This window comes from Hippoglossus hippoglossus, chromosome 4 (genome assembly GCF_009819705.1).
Source record: "Hippoglossus hippoglossus isolate fHipHip1 chromosome 4, fHipHip1.pri, whole genome shotgun sequence".
Classification (NCBI taxonomy): domain Eukaryota; kingdom Metazoa; phylum Chordata; class Actinopteri; order Pleuronectiformes; family Pleuronectidae; genus Hippoglossus; species Hippoglossus hippoglossus.
In genome coordinates, this window is record NC_047154.1 from 1,324,878 (window position 1) to 1,342,994 (window position 18,117).

At 41.0% G+C, this 18,117-nt stretch overlaps 1 protein-coding gene across 2 annotated transcripts in view; it reads right to left on the reverse strand.

Annotated features, from left to right (window-relative positions):
* Positions 1 to 418: 418 nt before the first annotated feature.
* The window catches only part of trappc8 (trafficking protein particle complex 8), a 29,335-nt gene continuing 11,636 nt past the window's right edge, over positions 419 to 18,117 (reverse strand). The window contains exons 9-30 of one of the 2 annotated variants that reach the window (XM_034584046.1): positions 17,404 to 17,519; positions 17,064 to 17,214; positions 16,321 to 16,421; positions 15,425 to 15,530; positions 14,612 to 14,743; positions 13,935 to 14,159; positions 13,225 to 13,330; positions 12,891 to 13,085; positions 12,331 to 12,503; positions 12,173 to 12,247; positions 9,605 to 9,710; positions 8,759 to 8,916; positions 7,568 to 8,001; positions 6,724 to 6,880; positions 6,516 to 6,612; positions 6,222 to 6,290; positions 6,065 to 6,123; positions 5,041 to 5,241; positions 4,290 to 4,391; positions 3,762 to 3,901; positions 2,880 to 2,969; positions 419 to 1,783 (exon numbers count right to left, since the gene is read on the reverse strand). In XM_034584046.1, the coding sequence (XP_034439937.1) occupies positions 1,549 to 1,783; positions 2,880 to 2,969; positions 3,762 to 3,901; positions 4,290 to 4,391; positions 5,041 to 5,241; positions 6,065 to 6,123; positions 6,222 to 6,290; positions 6,516 to 6,612; positions 6,724 to 6,880; positions 7,568 to 8,001; positions 8,759 to 8,916; positions 9,605 to 9,710; positions 12,173 to 12,247; positions 12,331 to 12,503; positions 12,891 to 13,085; positions 13,225 to 13,330; positions 13,935 to 14,159; positions 14,612 to 14,743; positions 15,425 to 15,530; positions 16,321 to 16,421; positions 17,064 to 17,214; positions 17,404 to 17,519 (3,228 nt within the window). In that variant the 3' untranslated portion in view covers positions 419 to 1,548. The remainder of the gene's footprint in view (positions 1,784 to 2,879; positions 2,970 to 3,761; positions 3,902 to 4,289; positions 4,392 to 5,040; positions 5,242 to 6,064; positions 6,124 to 6,221; positions 6,291 to 6,515; positions 6,613 to 6,723; positions 6,881 to 7,567; positions 8,002 to 8,758; positions 8,917 to 9,604; positions 9,711 to 12,172; positions 12,248 to 12,330; positions 12,504 to 12,890; positions 13,086 to 13,224; positions 13,331 to 13,934; positions 14,160 to 14,611; positions 14,744 to 15,424; positions 15,531 to 16,320; positions 16,422 to 17,063; positions 17,215 to 17,403; positions 17,520 to 18,117) is intronic. The other variant, XM_034584047.1, reaches the window with a different exon arrangement.

An 18,117-nucleotide genomic window follows, 5' to 3' on the forward strand; every position in this document is an offset into this window, starting at 1 on the left:
TAAAAGGGTGTGTTCTGAGGTCACAGTGACCTTGACTACCAAATTCTTATCAGCTCATTGTTGACTTCAAGTACCAAATTTAAAGACATTTCTTCACAGCGTTCCTGAGAAATGTTCATGAGTGGTTCGGAGGGACAACATGAAAACACTGCCATTCTGTCTTCTCTACACTGCCTGTTCATTCTGAAAAATGTATTTGTTGGTCTTTAAGTATTAGTACATTCGGGTTTTTGCTTAATAAATGCTGTATTTTCAGCCACTTAAAATAGCCACTGTGTCTGTTTAATTACAGTTGTACAAGAAACCACCAAATTCCCAGAGAAACATACCTGTGTGGAAGTTAACTTCCTTGAGCTGTAATGGCATAGCTGTAGTTTTATATACTAGAGCTGTCCAGATATCAGTCGGTCACAATACATACAGTATCATTAGTTACATTTTATTTACTATTTACATCCACTTTGTTATATAAATATATTACATACTTTTCAGAAAAGCTGTCAAGTCAATGCACACAAGATCTTGATCACAATACAGAGGTTAGAGAGATGGGGTAGAAGGAGGGGGCGGTGCGGATTGGCTGGACATGAGGAAATCAACTGTGTGCACGTAAGGACATTGATGGTCGCCTGTGGTAATGAGGGTGTAGATCACACTGAGAAATGGCAGGAAGACAAGGTTCAGTTGTCTGCCTCCATCTTTGCTCAGGACTTCAGGAGAAACTGGAGGCTTCACAGCTGTAGACTCAATAAGAAGGCAGCTGAGTTATGAGATGTACAATATTCAGGATGTAAACAGCTTATTAGGATGTCACAGAAAGAGAACTGCTCAGTCCATTCATGACTATCAGTTCAGTATTGTTGCAGGCTGAGGTTGTTAAAACACATTAACTGCATCCTTCCAGGATTAAAAGCCAGTCCAACTGAAATGGACCAAACACACACATGTACCTCAGAGATGTGAGCCCTCTAGTAGTGTGGCTCAACATAGACATGCCTTGTTCACAAGAGGAGCAGCTGACTTCTAGTCAGTTTTAAACTTTAGTTTTACACCAGAGTCAATATTCTGGTCTAACACCAGCAAAACATGTACGAATTAGGTTCTTATCACAAGTGGGTGTTTGAGATGCTGGTGACAGGGGAAGATGGAGACAGTTTATGTATGGAGGTCCAGATGGTACAAGGGTAAACCTGTGTGAGGAGGAGGAGGATGATGATGATGATGATGACGATGACGATGACGATGATAGGGGCTGTGTACAGAAAAAGTCACGTGCAAGTGACACTCTTCGATGCTTTGCTGATGAAACGCAATAGTTCTGAGGCGTATAAACTGTCAACATCAGCTCACCAGTCTCCATAAACTGCAGTCATTTGTTTTAAATAAACCTTTTTCTATAATAATCAATACAAAACATCTGCGCATCCTGCTGTCCACTATTATTCAAGAAGACCAAGTATGGTTGTGTATAGACTCGCTGGGAGACTGGTCATTGGTTTGTTTGTCCACAGAGTCCAGACTCCTTGTCTGCAGCCCAAGATCCTTTTCTCAGGCATTGGTGATGATGATGAGAGCAGGACTAGCAGTCTGCTGACTTGTCTCACTCAGAGCCACCTGCTTGGCCGGCTTGGCAAAGACTCTGGGCGTGTTGAGGTTGTAGACTCCTGCCTGGAGGAAGCAGGCTCGCAGGGTCAGGCACAGCACCTCCTGAGGCTTCAGCTGCATCTTGTACTGGGTCTGACCCACCCACGTGAATGAGTTGTGGACCTCCAGAGACTCTTGGCTGAAAAACACAGGTGGATCAAGATCAGAGAAAGTGGGTTCACTTTACCCAAGACTTGTGATGTGTGCACTACAGTATGTGTTACCTAGTTAAATAACTATTTTTTATCTATCTATCTATCTATATAGATATACACACACTATTGAATAGGGCTGCATGGTATTAGGAAAACGTGCGATAACGTTTAATATCGCGATGACGATATGACTTATATCGTCATGACGATATAAACATTCCCTGGCTACGGACAAAAGGACCACGGACAGCTCCAAAGCAGGGAGAAGGTGCACAGCCTGGCCGCAGCACCACCAAACGTGATCACTACGTTTCCACAGAAGAATTTAGACGGGAGGAGGAGCAAGATTTGACGGAGCCATCAAGGCCTCTTGTCATCAAAGAAAGTCTGTCCGATTTAAAAAGCAGCAAGTCTCCACTATAAACTGTGAAAACTCAGTTTATATGAAACAACATGTGAGGAGTTAAACTTGTTTTGGGATGAGCTGTTCGCTCACTTCATCATGGGGATCTAAACTGATGATTATTCCTCAGTGATGTCTTTGGTGACTCTGGGAAAACTTGACCAAACCTTGATGTTATCAGTGATAGACATACAATATAAATTCATAACAGAGCCTGTTTCACAATGTGGATATCAGGAGTTTGAAAGATGCGAGTGTTAACAGCAGAAAGGATCAAATGAAGATGCAACCAACTTGAATTATGGGAATTTCACACATAGGATTAAAAGTCAGGTTACAGTGACCAGTGCTGAAGATTGTCAACATGTTCCTCCTGTCTTTAACAAGTGGCCACTCTTTATAGACATCTAACACTGGAGGGCTCTTATTAAAATGACATGTTCAGATATTTACAGCCCTGATAAAACTATCACAAATCTGTGAGATCATTGAAGGAGCTGCATGTGTCTGTAATCATCCCTCCTCCTCCACACTGGTTGTGAAGAGCCGAATTCCATCACTGGCATAAATTAAAATCAGCATGTTGCTGAACCTCTAGAGCAAACACATGTTTTAAGTGGTATTGTGTTATGAGGGACTAATTACACATAGAACATATTGTATTTGTAGAAACTTACCTGGGGGTTTTGTGCCGCAAGTCAATGAAGACGTCCACTTGCGCCATGGAGCAGTTGGACAGAGTCAGAGTAACTGGAACCAGACAGAGACTAGAGACAGAAAACAAGCTTCACTGAGCACTTCCTCTTAGATGTCATCTGTTCTAGCCTCTACCAAAGATACTGATACTGTTGATTTTCAGTTAGAGCCATTTAAACCTTTATTCTATGGCAAGTCAGATGAAGTGAACATACCACACACAGGCTCGAAACATCTTAAAAAGGCAAAGTGGTCCAGTGCTTTAGACAGTAGTTTGGATTTGTTGGGAAAACACAGAGCAATGCTACACAACCTGTCCCAACTTACTGTATGCAAGTTTGTTAGACATAAGAATTGTCTTGACTATCTTTGATATCAATCTGCATTTATACACACACACATACACTTCTTCATGCAAACACTGATGACTGATGGGTACAGCAGGTATCTTTTCTGTTTCCCTCCATAATCTGTCAGAAAAAACTTTTTGCAATGTGAGTATCCTAAAAAAATATGTTGGAATGATTTCTTCATTTTAGACCAAAGTTTGGTGTAAAGATATCTCTCATATACTGTGTTACAAAGCAATTACATTTATTCCATCTGGTACAACATGTCCAAAAGTGAGTAGAGTACAGGAGCAGTGCCAGGCTATAGGTAATCTTTGTTCACTGCCTCCTGTGTAGACAGCATTTGTCATTGCTATTTTGTTAAAAGTTCCCTCAGCTTCTCTGAAGTTCCCTACAACTAGAGGAACATTCAGCGAAATAATGTCTGAATGTGTGTGTGTGTGTGTGTGTGTGTGTGTGTGTGTGTGTGTGTGTGTGTGTGTGTGTGTGTGTGTGTGTGTGTGTGTGTCTCACCTATCTTGGACAAACGGATGTGTGTACGTCTCAGGGTAGTGCAGGTTGGTTTTGATGAGTTGGGACAGCTCTACAGAGGGCAGAGCGACTGGAAGAGGCAGCTCTGATTTAAACTTGAGTAGCACCATCTCCTGAGCTTCCTGAAACAGCAACACACACACACACACACACACACAAACACAAAGTTACAGTACACAACACTTGCTCGGACATCATCTCTCTTTTTATGACCTCATCTATACAGTTTTGAATCTCTACTGAGATATGAGGCCTTACATCAGATATTTGAGATACTTAGGAATTGTAACGCTGGCAAAATGTCTAGTCATGTAATTCCAAATGTAACACCAGGTCTACTGAGGAGGTGTAATGTGAGCAGCATGTTAACTAAACAGCAGCAGCAACTTCAGTGCTCTGTGTGGGTTTACACAAGATGAAAACAGATTATATTGTCCTCTTGCTTATTTATAAGATCATTTTAGGGTGTTCTGTCCGTGCAAGTGTGCGAGCGGGTGAGTGAGTACTGACCTCTTTGGGAGTGAGAGAAGTGGCCTCCTTGCCGATGGTCTGCAGTGCCACATGGAGCTGGCCCTCTAGGATCAGCTGTTTATTGTCCTCAACCACATAGGCCTACACAGAAGCACAAATCACAAGCTGTAAACTCACATACCAACTGTGTATTTAGAGTTTCATTTCATTTACTCCATATTTGACTGTGAACCCAATATTAAAAGAGTTCATGTGGAAATCAGTCATCCACAGAGGCCCTACACTGGTTGGTAGGTCTTTCATATGGATAAATGTGAGGTTGGACTCAGTGGTAATAAGCACTTTAATTCACCACCTTAGCTTACTGTCCCCGACTATGAAGAGAATGATAAATCTGAAATATCAACAGTGGACCAGTGCTGCTGCTCAACAAAACTGACATTTTGTAAATAGTGATGCAAGTGTTAGGAGCCACAAAAGTACCAGTAGTAGTAGTATTTATACTAGAGGTATGATTTAAAGAGTTAGGTTTGCTTCGATAAAGAAGTTAAGTTAGAATAATAGGTTTGGTTTTGAAATGTATATTAAAAAAATACGTTGCATCCTATTCTGTGTTTTGTTCTGCTCTCTGTTTTATCACATTATAAATCATACTCATATTTGATTGGTTCTGGTTAGATCCAACACGTGTCTCTTGTCTGTCTATATTAGGGAGGTGGTCCTACATAATCAGGCTCTCTGTCTGACCAGGCTGTCATGGAGGTGCTGATCATCTGGCTGTTTCATGTACCTTCCAGATGACAATTATATTGAGGTCCAGCTCGTTACACTTCTTGACAATGTTGGTGATGTTAGCGGCTCTGTCCTCAGGGGTCTGACTCTTGCAGCTTGACGATGTTCTGGACGATGTCAGGTCAGCTCGCTTCGGCTCTGGGTTCTGGGGACGGCAGCGAAAAAAGAAATCTCCACAGGGTGTAGAGGAACTGATGATCTGGTGAGGAGAAGCCAGGGGAGGGTAGAGAAACAAGTGCACGTTAGGAACATGACTTCATTACCAGCTATTTTTACTCATCTTCCCATATGTGTTTCCCCTACATGCTTACACGTTGCCATGGCGACCTTTACTATGTGAATTTGTGTGAAAATTTTGGTTTATTTGCCTCCTTAATTAAATTTGGCTCTATTAAGCCTCTGGTGCGAACAGACATATCCCAAACACCAAGGAAATGCATGTTTTTTTATCAGTTACTGTGTTGTTTAGGGTTACAATCAATATTCTATGATTACAATGAATCACATCATTATAGTGCCTTTCAGCTCATTTTCCTGGCTTTCAGATTTGGTAAAGCCCCAAAAAAGCTGAAATCAAAGTGAAATTTGGACTTCAATGCATCAGGTAGAAATAAACAAGACTGTTGCCCTGTGTATGGTTGATGGGTTGTTAGACAACTGTTTGATAGTATACAGCTTAAAAGGAGTTTCCACTATCCTAAATTAGACAGAAAATCAATTAGAACAGATTTGCATCACAGAGTACATCAAATTTCCTCCATAGATGAATGTATAAAAAATATTCTAGATTGAGTAAACTGTAGCTTGAATGTTGTTTGAGAAAGTACCAACCACTAGAGGTATGCAGAGAGTGAAATCGAGCCTTTGTGTGATCACTAAGCTCCAAAAGGGTCAGACAAAAAAGTTTAACTATTACAAAGTATCATAATGAAAACATCTGACAGATTAAACTGACAACAGCATTGTAGAATTGGGGCAAGCAACACTTCTTTCTCTTATATCAATGTGTACTTTAAAGTTACCCGTTCATTTCCCAGATTCAGGTCTGCGAACGTGTATCTCGCTATGGCATCCGAGGTAGCTACAAAACAGAAAACCCAGTCAAATCTTTGCTCATTGAAAATTGCAAATTTAATCAAAGTAGATTGATGTGATTTGTTTTTTTCTGTATGGATTTACCTTGTTGGGGCTTGCACCGTGTGGCCCTGAAACACAGCTTGGCTCTTTCTCTGCTGGTGAGTTTACAGTCTGAAGTTGAAGACAGAGGCAGACAGAGAGTAGCAGTGAGTGATACTAACAAACAGGTTTGTCTCAAAGAGAACATCACATGTTTAGATTCAGTAATAAGCCATATTTGACAGTTAAATATAGCTGTACACAATAAAGAACAAGAAGAAATATTGAAATAGACCACGGAAAGAAGAAAGAAAGAATAAGAAATAGAGCATGAATGACTCGGTGTGTCAGACACACCTGTATCCCTGGCTGGGTTGATACACTTGTGGAGACGCCAGTGTTGGCTGCTGCTGGACACCTGGACGATGTGGAACTCACGCACGCCAGACTCACTCTGAGAGCCGAGAGGAGGTAAATTCAAGCAAAGTTTGAGCAGTGATTGGTTGTTCAACTTGACAGCAAAAGCAAAAAAGAAAAAACTACATATGATAAATGTGCATCTCACCGTGTTGATGTTCTCCACGTCAATAAAGACCAGCGTTCCACCGCTGCCTTTGGCATCTACACTGTGATGTGGAGGGACACTGCTGCGGGAGGCTGATGCTTGCACACTCAGAGACCGACTGGCACAGATAAACACTGTGTGTCGTAACACCCGATGACTGCACATGAAGAGAGTATGTAAGAGATAATTGAAATGGTTGAGCGGTCTGCTGTATTAATGCAGTGTCATTCCTCAGCCTACATCCATAATTGTAAATTCCTAAATATTTTACAACTGGTATATTATAATATCAGTGCTTTCAATAAATGTTGGCTGTCAGCCAAAGAGCAGAGTTATAGATATAGCTGTTGCCTGACTCACTAGCACTTTTCTCTTTCCAAGTTATTTGTTTGTGCTCTTAGATTATTTGTACTTGGATTCTTACTAAGACACCAACTAGAGAAATATGTTTTAATGTAAATGCAGTTAATGCACATTACGAGAAATGTCCAAACCTTGTCCTAATTGATACTAATAGCCCTCAGTGCTGTTTACTGTGGGAAGGAACCTCCACACAAGGTAAAGAACAGATGAAGATCTCGAGTCTGGGCCCATGCAGTTCACGTATTTGAAAACATGGTTCCAGTGAAATGGATTGATTTTGGTCTGAATTTTTGCTCTTATAAATGCAAATGTAGATAAATACAGATTTTCTGTAGATTGAACATGCTCCAAACTGATCATATTTATTAATTATACCAGTTTTTCCTTTGTGGTATAAACTGCTTCCGTTTATGTTAAGATGAGTAGGATGTACCTACAAATCTTAAATTGCCTTCAAAACAGTTTCTCCTAATTTTATTACCTGATTTTGTTTCCTTTCTCTGTGCTCTCATAGTAAAACAGGAAGTTGATTTCATGGACCCCCTCCTGGTCTGGTCCTCTCAGCCACAGAGGTAGTTGGATGGACTCCCCTGGTTGCAGTGCCTTCCCCCCTATTGGGATCTCCATCACATTGGAGAGCTGGCTGAAATCCTCCACTGACACCAACATCTCAGATGCCACAGAGCCTGGCTGTGGGGTCATGGCCAGTGTTTTATAGGCTGAGCAGTTCTCAGCAGAGGTCGGGCTGAGCGGCGTGAGGGGTGTTGTGGCCTGGCTGCCAAAGGTGAAGAAATCTGGGTGTGTGGACGCCACTCGCAGGCCACACAAAGCAACGCTGCTGACGTTGCAGAATTCAACATAGGCCTTTCTGATCTCACCACACAGCAGAGCAGTGGGGAACTGCAGGAAGAAGACCTGACACACACCACACACACACACACCACACACACACACAGTTAAACATGCAGCATTGGCATAAGTAAATAACCCTTTATTTATTTATATTTTGTTAGTGAGGAGTTCAGAGGTTTGCGGATAATGAGCAGAAAACTATTGTCTTTAAAATAATCTACTCAATGGGGGTGAAATGTGAGTCTTTTCTCATCACACTTACTGTGATCTTTTAGAGCACTGCATTGCCTGTGTTTGAGATCTACTGCAGTGGTATATTAATCAGTAGGATTTTTGTGTAGTTTCAACAACACAACTCATTAATAAGTACTAATTCAACATGGGAAAGCAAGGACACCAGTCTCATATATATGTGCTGAATGTGAAATTAGACAGAGGGATTCTTAAAGTTGTTGTTTTGTATGATTAAATGATTTTGGGTTAGGGGTTTGCACCTTGAAGATAACTGATACATCACATGACAGTATTTTTTTGAAAATGTTACAGAATAAACATCGCTGCAATACTTTTTGTTTTCTGAGATAGACATAGCTTCCTTTTGGTAAAGCAGGTGCACTGAGGAGCTGTAGTCTGAAGGAAAATATTATTAAATTGCATTGAATGCTAGTATCATCACACACCATGCTCAACATTAAATGACTCAAAGTAAGTTTCGGGCAAATAAAAAAAATGTGTATATGCTTCAGTCTTTAGATTTTCCAGACTCTGTTAGCATTGCAGGATGGAATGAGTGTCTCTACAGTCAGTGAGTCACTGTTACCTCCATAAGGGGCATGGATGCCGTTATGATGGGATCCAGACGTCGATCAGGACCATGTCGAACCAACATCTTGTCCTCTTTAGTCAGGTTGAGCCGTTGGCCCTGAATCTTCAGGTCCTGTTTTCCACGAACCACCATCAAATCCATCGTGTGCTGGCCTGTGGGCAGGAGGAAACCCACACCGTGTGTTAGTGTGGAGGAAAACACCAAACAATACAATTCAGTCACATAAAGTCCACACTTCCAAAGTCAACAAATCCTTTTAAAATAAAACAATGGATGCTATATTAAAATGCTTTAATTTAAGTAGCTTTCCATCAATGTCGAATTAATTGTTTGTATAGTTCCTTTAATGTAGTGACCAGATTTTGACAAACTCTTCATGGTTCAAAGTTAATTGGACACTTGGCTACAAATAGTTTTTTCAGTACTTGTGACATTTAAATGTTAGTTAATGCACAAAAAAAGCTCATGTGATTGAGAGCTGCCATTTAAATGGAGGTGTTTTATATTGGTATGAGTAAAGAGGTGACTTGACAAAGTACATTTCAAAGAGGCAGGGGTGTAGAGAGAAACTAAACAAATGACAAACAAGCTGGTCAACTGAGCAGCACAAGTCACAGATGACTGAAAAATCATTGGCATGGAGAAGAAAACGTCTTTGTGACTTTGGAGAAAGAGCTTCAGGATGAAGGCTGATGCTGGAACCTTTGAGGATTCGCCACAAGATGTAACTACTGGTACATCTCAAAAACAGACCAGGCTGCAGCCAACAAGGATTAAAACTGAGCAACATTCCATCTGCTGAAGATAACACTAAACAACGTGATGTTTTGTGTGTATTACCATCAGTGCTGGGAGCAATCTCTCCAGGGGAGGCTTCAGCCAGGTTGTACACCACGCCAACAATGTTCAGCTGTCCAGTTCTGTGTGGCAGCAGCCTGAGTCGGGCCTGAAATCAGAAGGGCACAGTGACTGTTAATATCACAGTTAATATCTAGATATCTGACCAGCCTCTCATGAGCCACAGAAGGTACAGTCTAAATATTTTCTGGAGATTTTAAAGACTAAAACTGTCAGTCATTTTAATGGCCTTTATTCTTGTCTATAGCCAACAAGAGCAGCGGGGGCCTTACTTGCTTCTTAAAATCCATGCACACATACACACTGAAAAACCTCAACTTAAATTTAGTACCGACATTTATTAAAACCTTTTCTAAATTGAGAAACCCGATTTCCTCTGTGAGAGTTCTGCTGGAAAAAACTGAGTTGTTGGCCAGGTAACCATATCAACTGGTGTGTATGTGGCTTTTCACATGTGACAATATGCAGATAACAAACCTGAGACGGGGACACTATTGTTGGTAAAAGAGTGAAAGGAGAGATAATTACAGGTACTTGTGGTCAGAATAATTCTAAGGTATGACTAAAACTGAGGTTTCTCCTGTCTCCTGAATGTTTGGCTCTTTGCAAAATTCATACACTTAAAAATCATGCTGTACCAATGCAGCTTGTCCTCTCACTGTACCATTAATCTAGTCTAGTTTCTGAAATAAGATGAATAATCTGAATTCTCATGAGCATGGCTTTTTTTGTTACTGTAGTTGCCTAAAGTTAAAAAGTTTCAGACAAACAAACTTACAGCAAAGTGTTGCTACAGATTTGATTCTTCATCGGGTCTATGATCCCTTCTTCACTTGAATTATCAAAGATATTAGACAACTACTAATAAAATGCAGATACACAAGTTTGTTAATCTTCACTTCCATCTATCACAAATTTGCAATAGTCTTTGTGCAGCAGATCATAACATAAACTATCTACTATATCAGAGGTTCCCAAACTTTTCAGCCCGCGACCCCCAAAATAACGGTGCCAGAGACTGGCGACCCCCACCGACCCTGGATGTGGTATATAATGTTGCGCACAGTCACGCACACGCACTATTAGGCCTATGCAAACACGGGCATTAATACAACACAAAAGAACAACAGCCTTACAGCCATGATATTATTTTATAGCAATTTTAAGAAATAGAATATAACCAGGGGAACTCCCTGTATAAACAGCAGGGCTGAGTGAGCACATGCTGTAAGTATAAAAAAGTGCGCAGGTGATGTCTGTGCGCATCTGTATGCAAAACTAGCAGCAGACACCTTATTGCTGCCATGTGCAAAAACTTTAGGGTTATTTATTTTAGCCTAAACATTACTTTCATTTCTTAAACTCACTATAGGTGGGCAATATGCATGGAGCAGAGCAAGTCCATTCTCGGCTTTATTTTGGAGACGGCGACTCGGAGATCATTCTCCACGTTTAGCTGTATTTATTCTTTATGCATGTCAGGGCTGAGAAAGTCTTTTCACACAAGTACGCCAGCCTTGTTAACCAGTCAGGGTCAGTGAGGTGGTCAGCGAGCTGGGATCCATGCTCCATCAGAAATATGTGCACCTCGTCCCGCAGCTCATGCAGGCGGCTCAGCACATTTCCCAGCAAGAGCAAGTCTGATATTAAGTGGACGTGTTTTTATGTAGTTGACCATTTTTATCGCAATGTCAAGAATATGTTTAAGCTTTGGTTCAAGTGTTTTGCTTGCAAGAGATTTTTTCCCCAGCATCGCTCCAGCCCTGTCCCGACACACACCAATACAGTTTCCCGAAGATAGTCCCTCTTCTTTTAGTTTTGTAAAAATGTCCTCACCTGTGCACGTCCACTCCAGCGCGGAGCAAAACAGCATTACGTTTTCCGTCAAAACTTTATCTGATGAAAACAAGCAGCTGGGCAGAGTTTAATATATCTGTGGATTCATCTAACTGTAAAGCATATTTCCCTTTCTTAACTCTATCCACCAGCTGGCACTTTATGTCCTGGGCCGTGTCGGTGATGCGCCGGGCAATAGTCCCGTTAGACAGCGGCACTGATTCCAGATCACGGGCTAATTTATCCCCATGCATGGCCCGATTTACAGCTACAGCAGCGGGTTTATTTAATGTTTCGACGATTATGTGTGGCTTTTTTGCCTGTGCAATTAAATATGCCACCTCATATGATGCCCTTTGAGCTTCGGCTGGGATTGTCTGTCTGTTTAGTAAGGAGTTTCTTTTGGCCTTGCAACTCTCGCTCGTTCCGCTAATCCGTGTCGTAATAACCTCAAGGGTCAACAAAGAAAAAGGAAAAAACTGATGGAAATGTTTTTATTGCATGGTATTATTCTAATTTCAACTCATATTTATGAATATATTTATACAATAATGGGTTAAATATTCCATTTTAAATTATTTTAAAATTGTATTTGTTTTTTGGACGGCATCTCGCGACCCCCCCCGGGGGAACCCCTGTACTATATAAGCATCAAACAGCAAGACACTGCACTTGCAACTCCACAGTTTATCTTGAGTCATGTGAGGACCTTACCATTTTAGTCTCCTCAGGACCCATATGAAAATCAAGGATGGTCTCAGTGGTGACAATATCATCTTTCTGTGTCATCTGCAAGAGGACAGACACCATGAAAATCTTAGTTTTGGTTTTAAGTAAAAATCACTACATGAAAAAATGTTCAGGCTACCCACCTCTAGAGCCAAGGTCTCCTCATTAGTGATGAAATCTGCTTCTGACTCTTCAGTTGTCTTCTCCTGTGATGGAGCGGAACCTTCGGCAGTAAACCTCCAGAGGAGCGAGAGGTTGGACAGAGCCAGAGGAACCTTCAAAGGGTTCCTCAATGTCAACTCCACTATGACCGGCTCTGCATAGACAAGAATGTCCAGTTCAGTGATAGGATGGCTCATATTATCATTCTATTATACCATGACAAAATAGGGACGCAGTGGTCGGGTCTAATACGGCAAAAATTAAGGCAAATACCACATAATAGGTTGGACTCTCTAGCTCAGAAAACCTTGATGCATTTCATACTGCTTTTTCTCTCCCCACATTGCCTGTCTGCATCCCAACTACTGGTATTAAATAAAAGTCAAAAATGCCAAAAAGTCTTTGGCAACAATAAATAGTAATTCCTGATTGACTGTCAAGCGTCTGTTAAAAAATGTATGTTGGAATTCCTAGCACTTAGGTGTAGACGAACAGGTAGCAGCCTATATACCATTTAAAAACTAGTCCCTCTGTGTCTTACCCTCCACCACAGCCAGTGGGTGGCGCAGGTTGTCCGTTTGGCTGTTCAGGCAGCACTGGTTGGGCTGGAAGTTTGCTGGGACAATTCCCCGGTTGACAGAAGCCACAAGCTGCTCCTCAAGGCGGCACCACATGGCTGCCAAACCCTGGTCATATTCCTGGTCTAGGGACACATGAGTCGCTGCCTGTTTTTCCCCTGCACATATCAGATAATTAGAATCAGAATTAATGCTTTATTGTTGAATATGATAACTAATAATATCTTTCTCTGTAGTTGTATGGATGAAGCCTACTTTAAGCTTGGAAAGATCAGAATTGATTAATCAGTGTGTTACCTTCTGCAAGGCGGCGCTCATGTCCAAAGTAGACCCTTGTGGCCGAGCTGTGGATGCAGGGCAGAGGCAGCTGGGGGAGGCTCAGCTCATTTCCCCCTATCACACTCTGAAAAGCACACACACACCTCGGTGACTTATGTGACTACTTGGTTTTTATCCTCTTAACCGGTTTTGATTTCATTCATTCATTTTATTTGATTGTCTGTCTATAAAGAGTGCTATACTAATAAATATGAGTTTACGTTTGAAATCGTTTTAAAGAAACCATAACTTGCATCTACACTCGCGTGCTGGATGACCTTCCAGCCTGTGTCTGTTCCACTCTTGTAAGAGGAAAAACAAGCTAAACTTTAAGACACTCTGAACTTCAGCCGTGCACCACTTTCCTCAATAGCCGAGTGTGCTGCTGTGCAGGCTACCACTTGAGCTTAGATGTTACTGTGAAAGGACATTTGATACAGAGTCTGCTTCATAAGGATAAGGATGGTGGCACAGTTTTCGCAATTACAGTTTTCTCTGTGCACCACCACAATGGGTTTGAAATAAAAGTATAGACTTTTAACTTTCACTCAAGAAGTTCAACAAAAACAGCAGATTAGCCATTTGGGAGCGCCAGCTATTGTTTTCATAGTTGTACCATCCAAGTGTTTACATGATGTGTAATGATGTGTAATTTTAGCATTTATTGTAAAAGAAGTAACTGTAGTTACCTTATAAACATAGAGATATTCTCTAAGAAAGGCGCCCTGCTGCGTGGCCGTCTGTCTGCTATCATTGGTCAGGATCTGTTTGAAGGCTATTACAGCGTTGTCTGGTTGGCGAAGTGTGAAGGACTGACGGCCGATTGTGAAGTTGATATGGTCTTCTGCCAAAGACCAGCCCCTCTCCTTGTACACCTGCATGGCTTGGCAGTAACAGCGCAGTGCATGCCTCCTCTACATGTAGAGACAGAAGAGAGAGCAAGTGATAGGAGAAAGAAGTGTGTGTGAGGTAAACCCAGAAAGATAAAGAAAGAGAACAATAAATGTGATGTCCATTTAGTCAGCCCATTAGACATGATTCATAATGGATTGCTGAAAACACAATTCAATTATTATTTGTATACATCTTCCAACTAAAATAAGTTTCACCTGACCTGAGTGTGTTTATTGTGAATTCAAGATGCCAGGATTCCTGTCTCATATTCACATAGTATTTCACATAGTAAATCTAAGTTTGTGTGATTACATACATGGCATCAACTAGTCAGCCTTAAAATATAAGGAGAGTTAAATAAAAGGAGAGTTATCCCCAAATGTGTCATAGACAAGCTCATCACAACATTCAGAGGTATAAACTTGGGCTCCAGCATCAGACCACATAGAACAGTGGTGGTTGAAGAGCTCACCTGTCCCGCTTTGCTGAAACGATGACCAGCCAGGATCATATGGAAGGCAAACTTGCGCACCATGGGGTTCCGCATATTAATAAAGCAATGGGCGGCCTGTTCCAACAGCAGAGCACTGCGCAGGTCAGAGTCCTGTACAAAAAAAGTAACATTTTCAGAGCAGAATTAATCCACCACATTTTCACTTGATGATTCTACCTCTGTGTACTAATCAACCTAGATACTCAGGCCTACACATTTATGACTGTAAAATTATGGAACATCTGTCTACCTACTAATTGTACAAATGTCTGTGTGTATGTATGTGGAACACATCTTGCAAACCATTCATTTTATCGGCTTTAGACTTGGCATGTGTATCTTTAATGCCCCGAAGAAGTGCAGTGTTGAATTTTGTGCAAATTGGACATGTGATAGGTTGAACATTAAAAAAAAATGTTATTAACAGGCAAACAGCGCTTTGAAGTCAGTGGGGGGCAGGGCTAAACAGGCAGCCTGTGGACCAAGTTGAACATGTCTTTCTTTACGGCCCCTCATAACCTGCAGACAGCAATTGGTGGCCCGCGGGCCAAAACTGCCCCCGCAGCAATAATATTTGGCCTACATGATCATTTTGATAATTAGACTTTATTTATTTCACCATATTGGCCTGACACAGACATTCAAGGATGCTCTGTCATGGCAGCAACGTTTATAGAATCAATTCCTCTTTTTACAATTTGTCTTCAAAGTAAAAGCACAATGTGTATACTAGGGGGCGAGCCAGAGAAAAACCACAGAAACTCTGAAACTATGATGTGTGGGGTTCCTCACCTCGCTGGTCATCTTTATGAGGAGAGTCGCAGCCTCAGAGTACTTTCCCTGACTCTTGAGTATCTCAGCACTGAGTAAAGCAGAACGCTCAGCCAACACCATGTTCCTGTAGAGGGCAGAAGGAAGAGGTGCTGTCAGGAGAACAAACTCTCATATCCTCCAATGAAGAGGCGTTCACACGTGGATCACAGGATATTTAGGCTAAAAACATGATGTAAATGACCTCGTTTCGAGTCGAATATGAATGTTGGGGCTTGCGAACACTTGGATGACACCACAGGAGCAGTATGGAGGCATTTTCAGTTGTTTTTTTACAATTTGCAATGTTGTGTTCACTCAAAATGCATTTTCATAGTGAAGAGAGGTTTGCAAGCTTCATGAGAATTTGGAGAAACTGTGATGAGGTAAACTTGTTTCAGGTGAAGGGCCAAACAATACAGAGTGCCGTTTATGCGTGACTGATGTGATTGGGTCAGAAATATTAAACAGAGCCTTGAACTGAACAACAATCTTTGTAGTTACATCTGACTTGGTCTGGAAGTGGTCTTTGCATTTGATCAGGTGCAGCCTGAAAACAATATATAATAGTTTTGTTTTTTGTTACATTTTCTAAGTAGTGTTTATTGATAATTAAAAATCCGATGGGATTTACAAACCTAAAACCCAGAGGATAACTGTTTTGCAGTCAGAGGGTCAAGGCTCACAGTGATCACACAATAATACGTGAATAACTATGAAGTAGACATTTTAAATTTACACAAAATTTGAATAAAAATAAACATAATGGCATATTAAGCTACTGAAACTTTGGTTGGCCAAACTACAACTTAAAAATACTCTGATAAACTGTAAATTAGCATGAAAGCCAGAAAAAAAAGGATTTAATGAGGTCATACTTGCAGACATCCCTGTACGTCTGTATTGAGGTGTCCATGTAGTGAGCTGGATATGGTCGGGGAGCTCCAGCCTGCAGAAAGGCTGACACTGCAGCCATTTCCTACAGAGGATGACAGAATGGACGGATTTTATCAAGACAGGAGGGCAGAGAAAACAGAAGGATTGAGATTATGATTTCACATGTAGGATTTTAAGTGAGACTGAGTGTGTAGTTTTTAAACGGAAGAGCAAACCAATTCTCCTTCCTACAAATGACAACTTAAATTGATAAGCAACGACTGCTCAAGTCCATCCACTCAGGGGTTCAGCTGTTACAGCCTGTGTAATGTTAGATATTACTGTGAAACTGACTGGACCAAACAAAATAACTGATGATCACAGTGTTTGGCAAAAATCTCCCTGAAATTAAAGAAAAACATTGCCTGAATATAAGACTGTTTTAGGTTTCCTGCCAATCTTCTTCTGACTTAAACATGTAATGTTAAGAATGTGCTCTGTCAATAACCACACTAAGTTGATACACTTAACAAAAACAGAGGATTACAAGTTTCACTCAGCAAAAAACCTGTGCTCATTACTTTAAAAAAATTTGACCTGAAGTTGAACTACTAGCTCGACAGTCCTGCTATAGACCAAGCGTTCTTAATGCAGCTTTAAAATTTAAATTGGGGTATTATTGCCATCAACACATGGTCCACATAAGAACAGAAAGACAGATGTATGCGAGTGTCCATGTTCTCACCAGTGCCCCTGCAGCATACAGCATGGCCTGGTCTGACAGGAAGTCTTTCTTGGCAGTGTGGTAACAGCTGTAGGCCAGCTCGTAGTGCTGAACTAGGAAGCACAGGTCGGCCATCTTTCTGATCTGCAACTCAGGGGCTTCTGGGGGATATCTGACATCATAGAAGTGAAACAACAAACCAGACTTTTACAGTAAATACATACAACAAATATTTACACTAGATAGTAAAGGGTCTAGTTTGATTAGGACTCAAAGCACTTTAAATTACAGTTACAGCCTTCATGTGTATAAATGCACGGGAGCCTGGTTTATATCTCATATAAAGCAACAGAGAGCTTACAGAAGGCCACAGGTGCTCTTTGGTTCACTGATGCTCTTCTCCGGAGCTTTCCCACCACCAAACCACTTCTTGGTTGCAGTGAACAGAGACCGACTCAGACCTTTCCTGGACACCAGCTGCAGACAAAGAGGCAGATCATGTGTCTTAGTGCTGGAAGGTTGAGGTTGAGAGGGGCTCAATGCAATTACTGCAACTCAGGGTTCAACAGTTATGGGGTAAAACACAAACTCCTTATCAAATAACACTGCTCCCAGACAACACCAAAAAACATCACTTATTCCTTGCTTGGCCAAACTTTTCAGAAAATTTCAATGAAATATGTATTAATGTTTTTTTCAATATCATACAAACAAGATCTAATGAAAACATTTCAAATGTGACAGGTGAGAAGTGCAATTTGAAATCTACAGAAATTACACGCAGTTGTCAACTTGTGCAGTTGAATACAACAGTCCTGCAATATATAATCATTCAGTCATGAAGGATATGATGTTCAGTTTGTGATGAAACTGTTGATTTATTTGTACTATCATTTTGGGGGCTGCAGTGTGGGCGACTGTTTAACTACATTTAGTTATACTGAGAGGACATTCTATTATTTTGTCCACTCCTTTGATTCATTGATTAATAAGGGTAGGCTACATAACAAATATTTCTATGTATATTTCAATACCATTTAACAGTACCACAAACTACATCGTCCAAAATGAACAA